General features: G+C 45.6%; 2 protein-coding genes across 2 annotated transcripts in view; one reads left to right on the top strand and one right to left on the bottom strand.

Moving 5' to 3' along the window:
• The window catches only part of LOC134394106 (LIM homeobox transcription factor 1-alpha-like), a 109,562-nt gene extending 108,705 nt beyond the window's left edge, over positions 1-857 (bottom strand). The window contains exon 1 of the mRNA XM_063119281.1: positions 800-857. Within this exon, the coding sequence (XP_062975351.1) occupies positions 800-857 (58 nt within the window). The remainder of the gene's footprint in view (positions 1-799) is intronic.
• CHCHD5 (coiled-coil-helix-coiled-coil-helix domain containing 5) overlaps positions 1-18,228 on the top strand; it is a 474,014-nt gene that overhangs the window by 122,137 nt on the left and 333,649 nt on the right. The window lies entirely within an intron of this gene.

The raw sequence follows: 18,228 nt of genomic DNA, 5'->3' as shown, positions 1-18,228 counted from the left end.
GCAAAACTTCAGGCCAAATCTGGCTTTCTTGGGGTGTGTGTGTCCCAATTTGGACCTCTGGTGTTCTTCACAGGGTCTTGCCCCCTTTCCCTGGCCACCTTCCCATTTCTCCTAACAGCCAATCATTTGGTCCTTTCCTGGCTTTTGTGCCATTCTCTCCCCCCACCCCCAAATTCTAAAAGGTTGGAATGTCTCTCCTAAGGATTAGCTACTGGCAGTAAGAGCTATAAGCTAAAATCAGCTGGCTTTTCTGCCTCCAGCTCACCAGAATCCGGCTGCTGAGAGCTTCTCAAATGGAATTCAGCCCTCAAGCTGAAAGAGGTTCAATCAACAGAGGAGGGCCAGGATCTCTTCTTGATCCTCCCAGAGTGCAGGACATGGAATAATGGGCTCAAGTTACAGGAAGCCAGATTCCAGCTGGACATCAGGAAAAACTTCCTGACTGTTAGAGCAGTATGACAATAGAACCAGTTACCTAGGGAGGTTGTGGGCTCTCCCACACTAGAGGCCTTCAAGAGGCAGCTGGACAGCCATCTGCCAGGGATGCTTTAGGGTGGATTCCTGCATTGAGCAGGGGGTTGGACTCGATGGCTTTGTAGGCCCCTTCCAACTCTGCTATTCTATGAGTCTATGAACACCCCAGGCTTCAGCAGAGTCTGTTTCCAAAGCTCACATGGAACTGGGACAATTAGCACATACTCAGAGCTAGAGATGTTTGACAGAGACGCCTGGATTGTGGGGTTGATGACCCCAAAGGACTTTCATAACCCCATTCTCCTTCCCTAGCCCAGAAACTCACCATAGCCAAGGACCGGCGTGGCCTGCTGCAGACAAGAAGGAGCCTCTTCAGTCTTCATCCTTCACGGCTGGCAGCAGAAGGTGGGCCTGTCAAGGAGAAGAGACGGCGTTACTCATAAAAACGGAGGAGATAAGGGCAGGGAGGCTGGCTGGCTGTTGCACTTGAATCAGGAGGATGGAAAATGGTTGTTCTCAACAGATCCACCTTCTGCCTTCTCAAGTACTTGCCAACAATGGAACTCCAAAAGGAGCTATATCAGCTTCCTCAACTTGCTGCTTGCCAGCTGGCTATGGATAATGGGACTGGTTGTCCAACACATGTGGAGGGCACTGAATTGGGGCTGAAGCTATATACCAGCCGGGGGGGAATATGTGGCACTCTGGATGTAGTTGGACTACTGCTCCCATCAGCTCTAGCCAGCCTAGCCAATGGTGTGTGTGTGTGATGGGAGTTGCACCTCAACCACATCTAGAGGGCTGCACATTCTCCATTCCTGCTATATATTCTCAGTGTAGTTTGTTGGTGTCCGTTTTGGATTTGGGCTACCATCTTTCATTTTGTAGCAGCAACTCTTCTGTGTCTCTAATGACTACGTGATAGGAAGCTGTGTGTGATACACTTGAGTGTTTGCGGTACTCCATGGTTATCATCTCAGTGTGGGGTGGTTAACTGTTTTATTTAGGAAATAAATTATTTATCTGGAAAGGAGGACAGGGCTCCTGTATGTTTAATAGTTGTATAGAAAAAGGAATTTCAGCAGGTTTCATTTCTGTGCATGCAGCACCTGGTGAAATTCCCTGTTCATCACAACAGTTAAAGCTGTTAAAGCTCTATACTAGCTATACTAGAGTAACTAGATACAAAAGAGAGATATTGATGTACCAAGGAGACTTAGGGCACAATCCTATGAATGTTTAGACAGAAAAAAAAGTCCTGCAACTCCTAGCATGCCCCAACAAGCATGGATGTTGTAGGAGTTTATTTATGAGTTTTATATCCCACCCTTTCCCCTCTTGCAAGGAACCCAAGGCAGTGTATGTGGTCCACTTCCTCTCCATTTTATCCTCGCAATAACCCTGTAATGTAGGTTGGGCTGAGAGTCTATGACTGGCCCAAAGTCACCCAGTGGGTTTCCATGGCTGAGTGGGGACTAGAACCCAGATTTCCTGAATCCCAGTTCAACACTTTAACCACTAAACATGCTCTCAACTGTTTAAACATCCATAGAATTGCCTCATTAGTGAGTTCATTGCTGGCATGAGATTTGAACTATAGACATCTCTGCTTATAGTTGTCATTTGGCTATACTATTGCAGGTCTTGAACAGGCAAAGTTACCCACCCACTTACCCAGGCACAATTGCTTCACCACAAGAGTTTCCCAGAAAGACCAGTTACGTCATGGCTAAGGGGACCTACGAGCTTCATTTAGCTTCTTAAAAAGAGGCATGTTGGGAGTTCACAACTAGAAACACTTACCACTAATGCCAAATATTTGAGGGCTGGCTGTGATTATTCATTGGGGAGGGGAAGTCACTCTGGACATGCTCAGAAATGCTTCCTTTTTACTTGTAGTATTCCAGGGCTGAGCGCTAGGATTGAATGGAACATTATAATTGCTCCCTCACAGGTCTGCCAGGATAATTAAGGCAGTTAAGACCGTAAAGCCCTGGCTGCTGGTGGTGATAGGGTTAAAAACATTTGTGGGCGAGGGGCATATCTCAATATTCATCTGGTATGTTGGAAGGAGCCTGCTCTTGTTCTGTCCTTTCTCCATTTTACTGCCCAGCAAATCCACAACATCCATTGTGCTAGTGAGGGAGTAGTGACAAATGCATTACTAATAGGGTGACCATATGGAAAGGAGGACAGGGCTCCTGAATCTTTAACAGTGGTATTGACAAGAGAAGTTCAGCTGGTATCATTTGTATGCATGAAGCACCTGGTGAAATTCCCTCTTCATCACAACAGTCAAAGCTGCAGAGGGGGCAGGGGTCCGGCAGCTTTAACTGCTGTGATGAAGAGGGAATTTCACCAGGTGCTGCATGCATACAAATGACACCTCTTACTTATTTTAATTATTTATTACATTTATATATCACCCCATAGCCGAAGCTCTCTGGGTGGTTTACCTGCTGAAAGTCCCTTGTCAATACAACTGTTAAAGATGCAGGAGCCCTGTCCTTTCCATATGGCCACTCTTGACTAGAACACAAATCTCTCAACTCCCAGCCCAACACTCTGACCACAACACCACACAGACTGCCTGCCAAAGTCTGTGCAACAAGCTGTTTTGAAAGGCACAGAAGTAAGAACTGGTAAAGTACTGTGGCATATTTTGACCATAAACCTTAAGCTTTGTAAAACCCTTTTTAAAAAAGTAGATTATAGCTAGACTGGTCATATGGAAAGGAGGACAAGGCTCCTGTATCTTTAACAGTTGTATTGACAAGGGAATTCCAGCAGGTAAACACCCAGAAAGCTTCAGCAATGGGGAGGTATATAAATGTAATAAATAAATAAAATAAATAAAAGGTGTCATTTGTATGCATGCAGCACCTGGTGAAATTCCCTCTTCATCACAGCAGTCAAAGCTGCAGGAGCCCTGCCCCCTCTGCAGCTTTGACTGTTGTGATGAATAGGGAATTTCACCAGGTGTTTCATGCATGTAAATGATACCTGCTGAAATTCCCTTTAACAACTGTTAAAGATACAGGAGCCCTGTCCTCCTTTCCATATAGTCACCCTCTATATAGCCTTGGTGTGTGTGTGTGTGCATGCATGCATGTGTTGTTACTTTGCTCTGCAGAGTTTAATAGGTCTAATATGATTTTACAAAGGTTTTATTGGGAGCTGTTAGATAATATAGAGACTGATAATATAAAGTAGGAGGAGGCTTCTGGACTGAGGAATCATAGCACTAACAGTCAGAAGGTATCCTGGTCTTTCTTTTTTTCTTAACAGTTTTTCAGCAGTAAGAAAACAGAAGCAGCAGTAGGAAAATACATGAAGGTTATGAAAGGAATATAATGTCATCTAGGTACACACCCTCCCTGTAAAATTCCACAAAAGGTGCCGGATGATGGAATGATAAATCTTCATTAGGAAGCACACTGAGTAATGAAATCCCAGGTTTATCTTTTAATCCCATGAATTTCATAGGTTGCCTTAGCCAAGACAGGTACCTTTTTCCTGGCCTCAGTCTCTGCTCCCCACCATCTGTAATATGGGAATGATAATTAGAGTGGCCAGGCCAGTCAACCTCAGTAACTTGATCTGCAGATCAAGGATCTGCAGTAATCAGCTGGTGATCTTTTTCATAGCACAAAGAGAAAGACAATCCCCACTCATTTTTGCAGATCAAGTTGCCATTAAAGGCACAGCTCTAGGTTGAAAAGTGTGCAATTCTAAAGATAAGAATGGCCTACCTTAGAGGGTTGTGACTAATGAGAGAGGAGTGCTTTCAATGAAAGGAATCAAAGCAAAAATAGAGGAGAGGCTGAGATGTATAACAGCCCCTATAAGGAGGCAGAAATGACTTAAAATAGTTTTGAAGTGGCACATGGATCTCTTTTGTTCTGGTTCTATCTTTTCAACACTGTGCCCCCCTCACAAGGAGAGCCACAGGAAGAGGGAGATGCAGAGGAGGAAGGGAGGCTAAAATGAAGATATGAAGTCCTGTTAAAGATGGGCTTGGGATAGGATAAAGCTGGAATTTCAATATGCAAGTGCGATCTGCTAACCCAGTGCCTGGTGCCTTCCAGAAGTGTTGGACCACAAGTCTCATAATTCCCACCCAGCATGGCCACTGGCACATTGCTGTTGTTATACTTAAAGGCAGGGCCTTGGCATTCAAAGTAGATCTGGTTGAGGCTAAACCAGTGGAGGCTGGTGTCTCCAATTTAGGTGGGGCTGTGAACCCATTTTGGGCTTCAGTCAGAACTAACCAGAAAGAAGCTAATGAAGGTGCTGAACTCTATCCCCCCAAAATTGGGTCCAGCACCTCAGAGAGATCCTTTAGAATTCTGGCTGGTTCTAACTGAAACTCAAAATGGATTTCTGGCAAAAACTGTACAAAAGAAAAATAACGTACAGGTGGGTGGGGGAATCAATGAATGATGAACATTTCTTTGGAAAAACACTAAAATTGGAGCCACCATCTCCACTGGGATGTCCTCTGTAACACCAAGGCTTCTGAAGATGAAGCTGCTCCTCTGCCTATGGGAGCGTGAGCAGGAGAAGAGGGAGGGGGGATAAACTGGGGCAACAGACTATAGGTGGCCAGTGGGGCTAGAGTAGTAGATGGGGGTTGTTAAGAGTCTCTGGCAGAAGGGTGCATCAGTGATCTTGTGTGTGCTAAGCTCAGAAGTGCTGGATGGCTTCCATAGTGTGGGGACAGGTAAAGGGGGAAAAGGGAGCACAGCCAACTGATCTGGAGGTGGGGCATTGCTTCAAAAAAAGTGTTTTTAAATGGAAGGGGGGATTCCTTTCCCTAGTTCAGATTCCCAGACTTCTGGCAGCTAAGGGATATTTCCCCTGAGGGATTCCCCCCACCCCCAAATTAAACTGAAGACACCCTTTTCTGCTTATAGCCCACAAAGGTTTACGTCTATAGTGTGTAAAGAGCAAGAATTAAAGTGCTCTGAAAGAAACCTACCATTTCTGTTTCTGCATGAGTCACTGTTCTGGACATGCTTCCTGATAGGAAGGCGACAAACCCAGAGCAGTAGCTCATGCAGAGATGCATCAGGAAGCCACTGCTGAGGGTGGACAATTCTGCACTGGGCATGGTTTGGTGCTCCAGCTTCATATCTGATCCAGAGCTATGGCAGGATGACTCTCCCCCCTCACATACACATATCCCAAGCAGAGGCTGATTGGCAGATGGCATGGCGAAAAGAGTAAACCATGCAGAGACATGCTAGGTGACCTCCTCTGTAAGTGGAGAACTTGTGAGCTTTTCTTTATTTGACAAACATATTGCTCAGGGCATACAAGAGCAATTCAGCCCAGCTCAACGGTGGGAAATTATTTCCACCAAACCTAGAGAAAAAACTAGGAGAAAGATTAGTACATTTGAAGGTCCAAACCCAGGAGGAGGTTAGAAATTCTAGCATGGTAGCTTTTAACTTCAGGATGCTGAGGTTGCAATCCTACTTTAGTGATTGATGTTGGATATATGGTGTTAGTTGGTTCTAATAGTTAATTAAGATTTTATTGTTGTATTGTTCTTATTTTAAAACATTGTGTTATTGTGGTTTGTGATTTTAAATTTTGTACACTGCCTTGGGAGGGGTTTTGCCCCCAAAGTTGGTTTAGATATCTTTTAAATTAAATTTAAATTATCTTTTAAATTCTGGATCAGACCAAGGTTCCATCTAGTCCAGCATTCTGTTCACACAGTGACCGACCAGCTATTCTTCAGGAACCCACAAGCAGGACATGAGTTTAATTAATTAATTAATTAAAGGCCAATTGAACTCAGTAGCCCTTACTTCTGAGTAGAGGTGTGCAGGTTTGGGCTGCAAGGCAGGAACAAAAGGTCTCTTGGGTCGCATGATCTTATACACATTTCCCTGAGAGTAATAATTCTCCATGAACTTCTGAGTAGACGTTTAGGATTGCACCCTTCAAGATCCTTTTAATGGAATGATAAAACGCAATATATTGATTTAAAGCACTTTATAACCGTTTTGACAACTGTATATGGAGTGTGTCTTGGGCCCCAACAGTTGTCAAAACGGTTATAAAGCGCTTTAAAGCAGTAGTGTAGATCCTGCCTAACTATCTATCTTTCTATCATCTGTCTACCTGATAATAGGGGGGAAGGGTTTGGGATGGGGGCGGTTAAAATGTCTGGTGATTAAGGCAGAGAAGGGGTTGGATCATTCATTGATCAGGACCAAAACCAGAAGTTGGGACGGGGAGAAGACGTGAGAGGTGGGCAGCTTGAGGAATGAAATCACGCTATTCCTCGAAGGCCGCTGCTTCGATGCCACGAACCCACCGCCCACCCATCTTCTTTCTTTTTGGTCCACTTATCTTGATTCTTTTTTAAAATTCCGAGAGGGAGGTGATTAAAATAAAAAAGAGGCGGAAAGAAAGACTGCTGCCCAGCCCAACGACCCCGCAGAAATCCCCCGGCTCCGTCAGAAGTTGCTGGGAGGCACCGCGGAGTATAGAAGAACGCTGCGAGAAGCAACGTTCCAATGGAACTTTTCTCATCAAAGGCAGCGACTTCACACACTGTAGGCATGATTCGCAGCTCGTGGCCCTCCGAAGGTTTGTTACCAAGGTCCCGGAGCTCTATGGTTCTGCACAATCGGATCACTCTCGCTCTGTCTTTCATCCTCCTATTTTTAAAAGTTCTTTTATTTTGGTAAATCTTCTGGGGTAACGATTTCATCCTCCCACCTATCCCCATTATTACGCAATAATTCTAATTATAATCGTAAAAATTATTACTATTACTGCTACTACTTTGTATAATAATAATAATAATAATAATAATAATAATAATAATAATAATATGAGAGGGGGGGGGGGGAAGGCTTTTACGGTAACAGAAACGTGGCCAGAAATCTATTTTGTTTTCTTTACTTCATTATTGGCTGTGATAATTTTAAAGCAAAAGACAGTGTTAATTCTGAGGTTTCTAACTGAAAGAAAGAAAGAAAGGTAAAGAAACGAGGCATTTTAAGGAATTTTAGGATGATTAGAAAATTGCCAGAAGGGACATTTTTAAAGTTTATTTCCTCGCTCCCCCATATCCATGATGCATTCAAAATTAGGGACCTACTTTTAAAATTCGAGTTTTGTTGCTTCCCGGAACCCCACCTTTTCTTTTTAAGACTTTACTCCTTGTTCCGACACGGGCTGTAACTTATTTTGGAAATGCGAAGGTTTCATATTTAATGTTTCATTAAAAGAGATCGAATGTTGGTTTAAGAAAAGGAAAAGGAAAGCGGGTAAAATGAAAACGGGAGAAAACTGGGGGTCGGCATCCTTTTGCACGATGCTTCGTGTGAAAATACTCCGTCATGTTTTAGGGTGGTATCTTAAACACACTAGGTTGAGAGTAAATCCCACTGAACACATTAGGCCTTAAATAAGGAGTAAACACTCGTAGGATTGTATCGTGAGATGTAAACGTGTATACTATATCCTGGAAAGGCACACAACCCGTTTTAACAAATATAATGCCCCTCAGTAACATACTTTGATTTCTTCCCATATGCATACGTATTTTTCACACGTACAAAACCGCCTTTCCACAAAGGCTCCTGAGGTGGACAAAGAAACATAAAAGAAACAGTGTAGTATAATGGCGGGGTGTTGGACTAAGGACAAAGAGCCTCCACAAATCCCTACTTTTCCGTGAAGACTTTGGACCAGTCACGACCTGTCAGCCTAACCTACCTCACAGGGTTGTCAGGATAAGCTGAAGGGTGGATGTGGGGGGACCCTGCGTAGAGAACCTCCAAATCCTTGGAGGAAAGGTTGGATAGAAATGTATAAAATGACTATTTTAAACTTCACATTGCTAAGCGTTCATAGAAAACACCACAGCAGCAAGCAAAAAGGAGGAAGAAAAGTAGATGTATTTAAAAGGTTCATATACCGCCTCTCCTACATTGAGGCGGCTTACCAAAATCCTAAAACAGTACATTCCTAAAAACATGATATAAAAGAGCAGAGGCCAAAGAGTCGAACAATAACAACAGGACCGTTTTGCAGTGCAACCCTAAACCCACTTGGTTAGGAGTAAGTCCCATTGAATTCCATGGGACTTACTTCTGAGTAGACTCGCCTAGCATTGCGCTGTTAAGCTGCTTGACAGGCCGATCCTAAGTAAAGGCATTTCTTTCGAAGCCTCAGCTTTCTCAATGTGTCTTAGGAAGAACTGGTCTGTTCGATTTAAGAGCACTAAGAAGCAGCTGACCATTGACTTGCAAGCAAATCCCATTGATCTCAATCGGGCTGCCGCCTGGTGAGGTCAGGATAAGGCTTAAAGTCAACAGTGTCCTAGGAAAACGCAGGCCGCACAATAAAATTGGTCGTCTTTAGCGGTGGCGGAGTATTGTCGTTTTCCCTCCTCTGCGATTTGCTTAAAAGTTTATAATTGGATGTATGTGTGTGTGGAGGTAGGTGGGTGGGTGGATGGGGTAGGTTTGGGGCTTGGATCTCATACGTGCTTTAGGAGTTCTGCAGGCTTTTCCTTACAGGTAAAAGGGGTGTCTGTTGGGAATCAATTCCTTGGAAAGCACCGGAACTTCCAGAGATGACTTCGATGGGCTTGTGGCGTTGTAGTTCGGAGAGAATGTTTTTTAGGCTGCACTCCTATACACGCACAACTTGGGAGTACGCCCGCATTGAACTCAGTCGGATTTTCTTCTGAGTAGACAGCATAGGATTGCACCGTAAAGCTCATGCTATACTTTTCTAAGAGTGCGACCCTACACGTGCCTACTCAGAAGCAAGCCCCAATGAATTCAATCGGACTTACTCCCAAGTAAATGTGTATAGCCTAAGTGTTTGTTTATTCACATGTGGCGGTATACCAAATTTACCGATGCATAAATCGCCTTGGTTGGCTTCAGAAGGGCGGTATAGAAATCCAGTGAATAAACAATAAATTTAAAAACTGTGCATGTAAATTCCTCGCGGCAGAGACCTGCCTTTTGGCATGGTGCTCTATAAAAATGGCATGTATATTGATACTGTATGAGCAATACAATGTACAGGCACATGCTTCTTAAACTATGAAACAAAAAGAGCCAGGATCCAACCAGATCACTCTCAATTATTTCGAGGGGAGAGTTATAAACCTAAAACACCTTCTATCGAAACCTGTGCTTCCTCAGAGTTCAAAGGCACTGACTTCCAGGTAACTTTGTTCAGGACTGAAAGCTTAAATTGTGCATCACTTTGGTTGGATCAGGCCCTGATTTTTTTATTTTTTTAAAAAAAATCCTGGCTTATAGAAGATGCATCAAAGGACTTTATGGAGAGCGGATACCAAATGTTCGTATTCTAGATAATTTTGTGATGGTCCTCATTGTAGCAGTATAGCGAGGTAAGAAGAAAGTGAATTTCGGTAATCCTATAGTTCGCGGTTTATGGAATAGTTTTGAAGAATCTATCTGAATTAAGTATGTGATGCGCATTTGATTTACAGTAGGCACCGATTGTCTTGTAATTTACAAGTACAATTAGCCACATAAAGCAGGGCCCGACAATACCCCCCCCCCCCACACACACACTCTGAAGCGATGGAATGTAGATGAAATACTCCCCAAGATAAAATAGGAGATAGATACCTGTGTATGTGTGTGTGCGTACACTAGGAAATCATATCCTGTTAATTTTATTTAACACTTCAAACAGTATTCCCACGGGCTCCCCTAACTTCAGAGGAAAGGCTCCGGATGAAATAATGTATGGATCACAGCTCCAATCCTGTTATTCCTCGTTTTAAAAGCACACACGTTAGACACAACCTATGACTTGCTACCCCACATATAACAGAAATCGGGCGTAGGCAGTATGTTTAAATGCACGTGTGAATGTGTGTTTGGGTGTGTGTGTGTCAAATTTGCCTAAAGGTCAAAATTCCTACAATTTTAAGCCTGCAATCGTATACACACTTACCCGGGGGTAAGTCCCATGGAACTCAAGAGGACTTACTTCTGAATAAATACGTCTGAGTGTACTGTAAGTCTACGATTTGCAGTAATTTCTCTGTACTCACTCCCGTACGCACACAGAGAGACGATGCTCTATCACGGTAATACGTGTCTTAGATGGAGACGTACCCACACGCCCTTGTTATGTACACCCACAAGTAACATTACGTCCTTTTAAAAAATTAATATATTTGTAATTACAAGAGGTTTTTCTCTAATAAAGCAGCTGAGGGTCAGAGGTCGATGGGGTCCTTTCCTACGAGTGTTTACTTCTTTCTCTCTCTTGATCTTTCAGAGAAAGGGAGTTTGAAGGAGGAGACCGGCGAAAAACCGCTCCTCTCTCTTGCAGTACCGAAGATTTCTGAAGAAGTTAGATCGCCTATTTCGATTGAACTGGCTATTATCCCCACATCCTCCACGCACCTTTGGGGGTGGTGGTATATAATCGCCCCCCTTTCTGTCCAAGCACACGTTGAGGGCACGATCCACTCCTCTTGGATTTCAGGGGGCGAGAAAGAGAGACAGAAGCTCTCTCTGAAATATTCCCGGTTGGAATCAAGGAGAGGACTTTGGAACTGTTTAACTAGAGACGATGGATGCCCTTTGCTTAGCGTTCGGTCGTACGGATTTAAAGCAAACTTATTTCCAAAGGAATGTACTTATTAAGGGTCATGCCTTTTAAAAAAACACGCGCAAACGAACAACCCGAACCGGACTCGGGCTCGGCACTCCTTTAAGGCAAGAGTGCCTCTGCACGCTTCCTTAGGAAGAAGTCCCACCGGACGCAGTGGAGTTACTTCCGAGGGAAGCATACTTACAAAAACTTTGGTACCTACGCAAAGCCCATCACGGGCGTGGTGGGGATAGAGGACGCAAGAGCCCTCCTGCAGCAGCAGCAGCAGCAGCAGCCGCCGCCGCCGCCCAAAAGTCTATCGAGTTCAGCATCCTTCTTTGCGTCCCACAGTGGGCAACTAAAAGCCCCTGGGAAGCCCACAAACAAGACCGTGAAGCCAATCGGCCGTCTTGGCTGTTGCTCCCCAGCAGCTGGAATTCAGGTACACTGCTCCTGAACTTGAAGGTTCCATATCACAAGAATGAATAGCCCTTGAAGGACCGGCCCTTCGTGGCTTGGTCTAAGCGTTCTTTCTTCTTGATTTTGTCCTGACTTTATACTGTTAGTTTTACCCTACCCAGTGCCTGTTTACCCTACCCTGTGCCTGTTTGCATTCTCTTCCCCTCCTTATTGTTTTATTATGATTTTATTAGAATGTAAGCCTATGCGGCAGGGTCTTGCTATTTACTGTTTTACTCTGTACAGCACCATGTACATTGATGGTGCTATATAAATAATAATAATAATAATAATAATAATAATAATAATAATTTCAAGCCACAGAGGCCAGCCCCTCACCGCATCTCGCGGCTTCGAATCCCACGATTCATTCCGCACGCGCGCCCGAGCCCTCGTCTGCCCCGATCCTCCTGCTAAGCCATTTCCTTGGATGACTCCGAGGTGCGCAAGCAGAGACGCGCCTTTCCCTGTCCGCTTTTATCCCGGGGATGCGGTCCGAAGAACGCGGAGGAAAGGACGGGAAAGACCTTCCTCTCTCTCCCGCCACTCTGAAACCCACCGACTCTCTCCTCCCTGACCCATAATTACGAAAAGTTTTCTTGGATCATTCAAGAGGACGTCCCCTGAAGAATCATAAATAAACCTTGAACCCATGCGCAGTTCAGGGGGCGAGAGGGTGTGTGTGTGTGTGTGTGTGTGTGCGTGGAATTCATCGCCTCTAATTGATCGCACTCAAGTGAATGATTCCCGATTCCCTCTCCCCACCCCCACTACCCCCCCTCCAACCCAGTGGTACCAAAGCCGGGGAAGGGGCTCGAACCCCTGGCTCGCCTTCCTTGGAGGAAAGGACCCTAGGCTGGCCGGAGTCGTCGGGATCGCCCTGAAAGTGACCGCCAAAAGTGTGCGCGTCGACGGAAAGGCGAGATCGTAGGAGATTCCCCTCCGCCCGCCCCGCGCTGCCCTCCCCGCTTCCATATTTCGGTGTCCCCCCCCCCAATTCCACCATCGGAAGGTGAACCGTCCCTGGATCCCTATTAAACTCGCCACCTACCCGGCTCCGGCGCTGGTTTTTTCTCTTTGCAAGTCCTGTCTGCCTTCAGCGGCGGCGGAGAGATGGGGAGAGGAGGCGGGGAGGAGGAGGAGAGGAGGAGGAGGAGTGGGAAGATGATGGGGGGGCGGCGGCGGCTTCCCCCCTGCTATTGTCTAAAAAGCTTGCATTTGGGGGGAGGGGGTTCTCTAGACACAACAAGTGGCGCGCCAGGAGGGATGTGTCTCGGCGACTCCCCCTACCCCTCACTTCACTCCCCCCCCCGCTCCCCACAATGCTGCCTACCTGTCATTCTGGGAACCTTGGGAGGGAGGGAGCAGTTCAATTCAAACCGGCAGCGCTTGCCGCGTAAGGCTGCAGTCCTAGGGACACTTGACCCAGGAGTCAGCCCCATGCAGTGCGGGATGGTGGCTCCGATTTCGGCGGGGCGGCTGTGACTCCACTCTGGGTTTCATCCAGAACTCTAAAGGAGGCATCCGAGGTGCTGAACCCTAACCACAAAACAGGTCCAGCACCTTGGATAGCTCCTGTAAAGTCCTGGCTGCTTCTGACTGAAACCCAGAGTGGATTCACAGCCCCACTGAAATCGAAGCCACCAGCTGCCACTGGTCCGATTGAAATCGCAGGGGCTGACTTCTGCGTCCACCTGCGTAGGATTCCGGCTTCGATGCGTGAAAGGGACAAATATCAGTCCGAAGCCACGAGGCGAAACTGGGGCTGTGCGCTCCTAAACTGGGGGCCAATTCAGTCAAACAAAGAAAGTTGTAGCCCTTGTGGTGTTCTATACCCATTAATTTGGTATTATTCCTGCTTTGATGCTGTAGCAAAGAGAGATGGGGGGGATTTTTAAATTCTCCATCGGGCTGCCATTATTCGATTGCAAATATGCTAAGGATGTGCCTCCGAGCATATGCAGAGTTTATTCATCTTCCCCAGCCCCAAGCAAAGGCATTTTAATAAATAAATAAATCAGCCTTCTCCAGCATGGTGCCCTCCAGAAGTTTTGGACTGCAAGTCCCATCAGCCCTGACCAGCATGGTTGGTGGTCTGCGATAATGGGAGTTGTAGCCCAAAACAGGTGGTGGGCACAAGATTAGGAAAAGCTGAAATAGCTCTAAGGGTCATTTGCACCTGAGCTTGCACAGAGCGCCTTTCATGAAGGGAAAGCTTCCACACCTGTCTGGAGGAGTTTGATGTGGGATATGGTATAGTGGAACCAGGACTTGCAGGGAATAAGGGCTAGTAGTTTTTTATTTGCAGGGATGCTGATGTTATCCGCCACCCCCTTGGACTTTCCTGTTCCCTCTGAACATAGCTGCAGTTCTCACAGTAGCTGGGGTAGGGATGAGGTGCTGGTGAATTTTCTCAGCAACCATGTATAGTTGTGAACTGTTATGATGCAAAATATTTTGGGGTGGTCTGGTGTTGAATGGGCAATTAAGGCCCAGTAGCTTTATAAAATACCTGCTTCTGGTAGGGATGAAACCTGCTAGAACTGGGGGTGTGGCTATGGAGACAGTCATGATGGGAACGTTGTGTCCTGCTTAAGAATGGCATCTGTCCAACAGATGCTGGTTTGTGCTAGATGTTGCTTCACTGTCCCATGGAAGCGAGAACTTCTGGCTTTATCCTTGGCAGGCTGGTGAATCAGCACACCGCAAAGAAAAGAGAAAGAGGATGCTTTCTGTTCTGTGCCAAATCTTTTGATTTTGGAAAGGCTGAGGGGGTGGGGTCAGGAGGTAGTTGAGTGGTGGGTGGGGCTAAAGGCAAAATGAGTGTGGCCAAAATACAAAAGACACAGGCATATTTTAGCGTAAAGCTCTTACTGCCAGTAACTAAGCATCAGGAGAGGTATTTCAACCTTTTAGAATGGGAGGAAAATCACCAAACTTTGTATGGTTGGGGAAATGGGGCATGCCAATCTAGGGAGCCCCAGAGGATGAGATAAGGACCGCAGGAGGGCTGGATTTGGCCCCTGGGCTTGAGGTTCCTCACCCTTTATAAAAGAAGACCAAGGCCCACTTTGCATCCTTTGCAATAATCTTTGCATGAGGGCAGCGGTCCATGCATGCTCACACCCACACGAATAGCAAGAACAGTTCAATCAGAAGGCAACTTCCAGTCTGGCAACTGGCCAAGAAGGCAACATTTTGGTTGGGCCAGTAAAATTCTGGCTACATGGCAATGCTGTTCATACCACAGACCTCAGCTAGCAAGATATGCCATTGGCATTTATTTCTGTTATTCTATCTGGATAACTTGTTCCCCCCCTCCGTGGTATCTCAAATCTATTCATGTATGGATGAGTGTATATATGTACATCACCATTTCTGTCCTTTTCACACATTTACCAAAGAACACCCTTCCTCATGGCACGATAATATAGTCAGATTCTTTTCACAGCAAGGCTTCAATCTTCTTTTATTTGGCATTTCCTGAGTCTTTAATGTGACTGTTGGGTTACATTGGCCAATGCTGTGTTTCCCCCATAGCACAGGGGATCAGAGACTTGCAGGGCGAAATGGGTGAGTGGGAAAAGGGGTGCTTAACTTTTCATCTGCCTGTTGATATAAACACACACACACACACCATCCCTGGAATATTAGCTTCCTCCTCCAGGCCACACAAACACTTACAAAGAACCAGGTGCCAAAGTAAGCCCAGACTGGGCTGGGTGGGGATTTACTGGGAAGCCAGAGGGAATTTATTGGGGAAAAGCAGAGTGCACAATCCTGTCTTCCACTCACTAACTTCCCTCTACAGATGCCCCTTCTGCTCCAAACCTTTGTCTGCCAAGGTAATGCGCTATTCATAAAATGATCTCTGTGTCAGGATTGGACATCACCACAGGGTGCACACTGCAAGCATAAAGAGTTAGAACTGTGGCAGGAAGGCTAAGCCCTGACAACTCTTCATCGGATGATAATGATTGGATTGGATCCCCTATTTTTGTCCTGCCTATAGGAGGACACTGCTGACAGGATGGAAGATCCACATCTTCTCCTCTCCCCTGCAGCTCATCCTCTGTGTGCCCTCTGAATCTGTTCAGGGGGGTTAGGGGGACCATCTGGAGGAGATTTTGAGGGTGCTGCAGGGGGAGGAAAGGATGTGGACATCCCTTTCCCCAAGTGCTGTCCTTCTGCTGGCAGAACATCCATGTTGGATCCAACCTCTTGGGATTTCTGATCTGGATGACCTGGAGGCCATGAGTGTTTCTGGGGTCTTGAATCCCCCACTAGAAACAAGGAAGGAACGTTGTCTGCATGAACTCTCCTTGACTTTTTCTGAGAAGCAGCATTGGTGATTCCTTGAGAAAGTTGAATCAGGGAAAGAACTTGGGATTTGGCAAAGTCAGTCAGAGGCTACAACCCAATAAGGGCAGAAGCATTTCCAGGGCAGACCCAAGACCTACCTGCTTCCTCCATGCTCCTGGGCCCATTCTAGAAATATCAGAGGTGGGTGCAGGGCAGCCTGGGGTTGTCTCCAGCTGCTCTACATGTCTGGAAGCCCTATGGGGACACTGAAGATCAACAGTAGTAGATCAGAGGAGGACTAACAGTATGACTATAAAGCAAGGCTGGGCAACTTTCAGCCCTCCAGATGTTCTGGCCTACAACTCCCAGAATCCCTTACCATTGGCTATCCTGGGAGTTGTAGGCCAAAACATCTGGAGGACCACAAATTGCCCAACCCATCATAAAGTCAGCATGTGAGGACATCCCCAAGGCTGGACAGAGCTTGCAGCTCAGGACCTGGTCTAATCCTCACTCCAGGACAGCCTTCTCCAACTGAGTGCCCTCAGGATTTTTGGACCTTCTCCATTAGCCCCATCTAACATAGGAAATGGGCAGGAGTTGTAGTCCAAAATACCTAAAGGGCACCAGGATGGGGAAGATTGCTCTAGAAGAAAGGTGGAGGCAGAGCCAAGAGGACTCTCCTTGACTTAGTGGGAAGGGGCTGTAGCTCAGTGGTCAAGCACCTGCTTTGCATTCAGAAGGTCCCAGCTTCAAGCCCTACCATCTCCAGTTAAAGGTGGGGAAAAGGATCAGGTTGCAGGGGGATGAGAAAGACCTCTGCCTAAGACCCTGGAGAGATGCTGCCAGTCAAGGAGACCATATCAGCTTGATGGACAATCCCTTTTGACCTAGTATGAGGCAGCTTCCTATGTTCATACGACTTCAGCAGTTGATAAGTACTTGGTCTTGCTCTGAAAACTGCTGGAGCAACCTCTCCATTGCCTTATTTCCTGGTCAGCTCCTAGATGCACGGCTTGTCTGTGGCTCACAGAGCAGCTTCTGCCTCTCTGTGGCTCCAATCTCATATCTTGCCTTGTATCTGCCACTTGCAACAGAAGATTCCTGTCCAAGGTGACAGAGATGCATTGAGTTCTTTAAACCCTTTCAGAGTCTGTGGACTGATTGCGTTTATAACATTAGAGCAGTTTCTCAGTCAGAGAACTCTTCGGCTGCAGTTCTAAACTCCCACTGGGACTGAACACCTGAGCCAACAGGGTGAGGGTTGCACATCAATGGCTGCTGCTTAACCATTGGAGTTTAAATCATCCAGTGAAATCTGCATCACTTTGCCAATGAATAAAACAATACTCCTGAATGGGAAGAAAGAGCACTGCTCATTTATAGACGATCCACGCATGATGTGCGCGTGTTGCGCACATGTGTCACAACAGGCACCACCTCAGAAGTGGGGAGGAGTATCTCTTCTAAGTACAGCTAAGGATTTTGAGGTACAAGTAAAAATAAATAATTGGTGTTTTTTTAAGTGGCCTGTTTAATCAGAAAGGGACTTTTTAATTGATCAAAAGATTTTGAATTGTTCAATCTCACTGATTAATCAACTAAACATAGCAGTACTATAAAACCCCTTTAATAAGCCAGTGTGTAAACACATTCCAAATGGTGCTCTTCTGCAGAGGAACTTATGTCAATATAATATGGAAAATAGTATGGAGTCGACATCTGCTTATAAAAAACGCACTGATAAGGCTACGCTCCCTCTGTTATGGCAGTTCCACCCTCTATACAGGAGAAATAATTTACCATATGGACAGTTTATAAATCTAAAGACTAAACTGCACCACTATCTTGGATTCTAATTCTGAGGCAGCAATAATATGCTTCTCAGGGGTTACCTAAAAATAAATTAATAGTGAAGGCAGCACAAAGGGAAGGAGGGAAGAAGTCATAGGAGAAAGGACTAATTCGTAGTGAAAATTGTTGTTGCTGTTACAAAAACAAGATCTAAGCATGCACCTTTCCTTTTGATAACATTAATAGTACTATAGAAAAAATGGAATCAATAGATACTGGCATATTTTGGAAAGTATGCCCTTCTGGGATAAGCCATCATTGATTACCTATATGAGAACTAAGAACCTGAAGGATTACAATTACTGAATTTTCATTCTTCTTTAGCAGCACTGCCCTATAGTCTACTCAGAAGTAAGTTCAATGGGAGTTACTTCCATGTATGAGGGGATAAGATTGCAGCTTAAGAAAAATAAAAACTCAACTGTCGTGTAAGTATTGATTGGAATGATTCCTCCTCAGGGACAATTCCCATATGGCACGTATGTCAGTATAGTACTACCAATTAACCTGAAGTGA

The sequence above is a fragment of the Elgaria multicarinata genome, chromosome 3 (assembly GCF_023053635.1).
Source record: "Elgaria multicarinata webbii isolate HBS135686 ecotype San Diego chromosome 3, rElgMul1.1.pri, whole genome shotgun sequence".
Classification (NCBI taxonomy): domain Eukaryota; kingdom Metazoa; phylum Chordata; class Lepidosauria; order Squamata; family Anguidae; genus Elgaria; species Elgaria multicarinata.
This window is presented reverse-complemented; position numbering and strand designations above follow the sequence as displayed.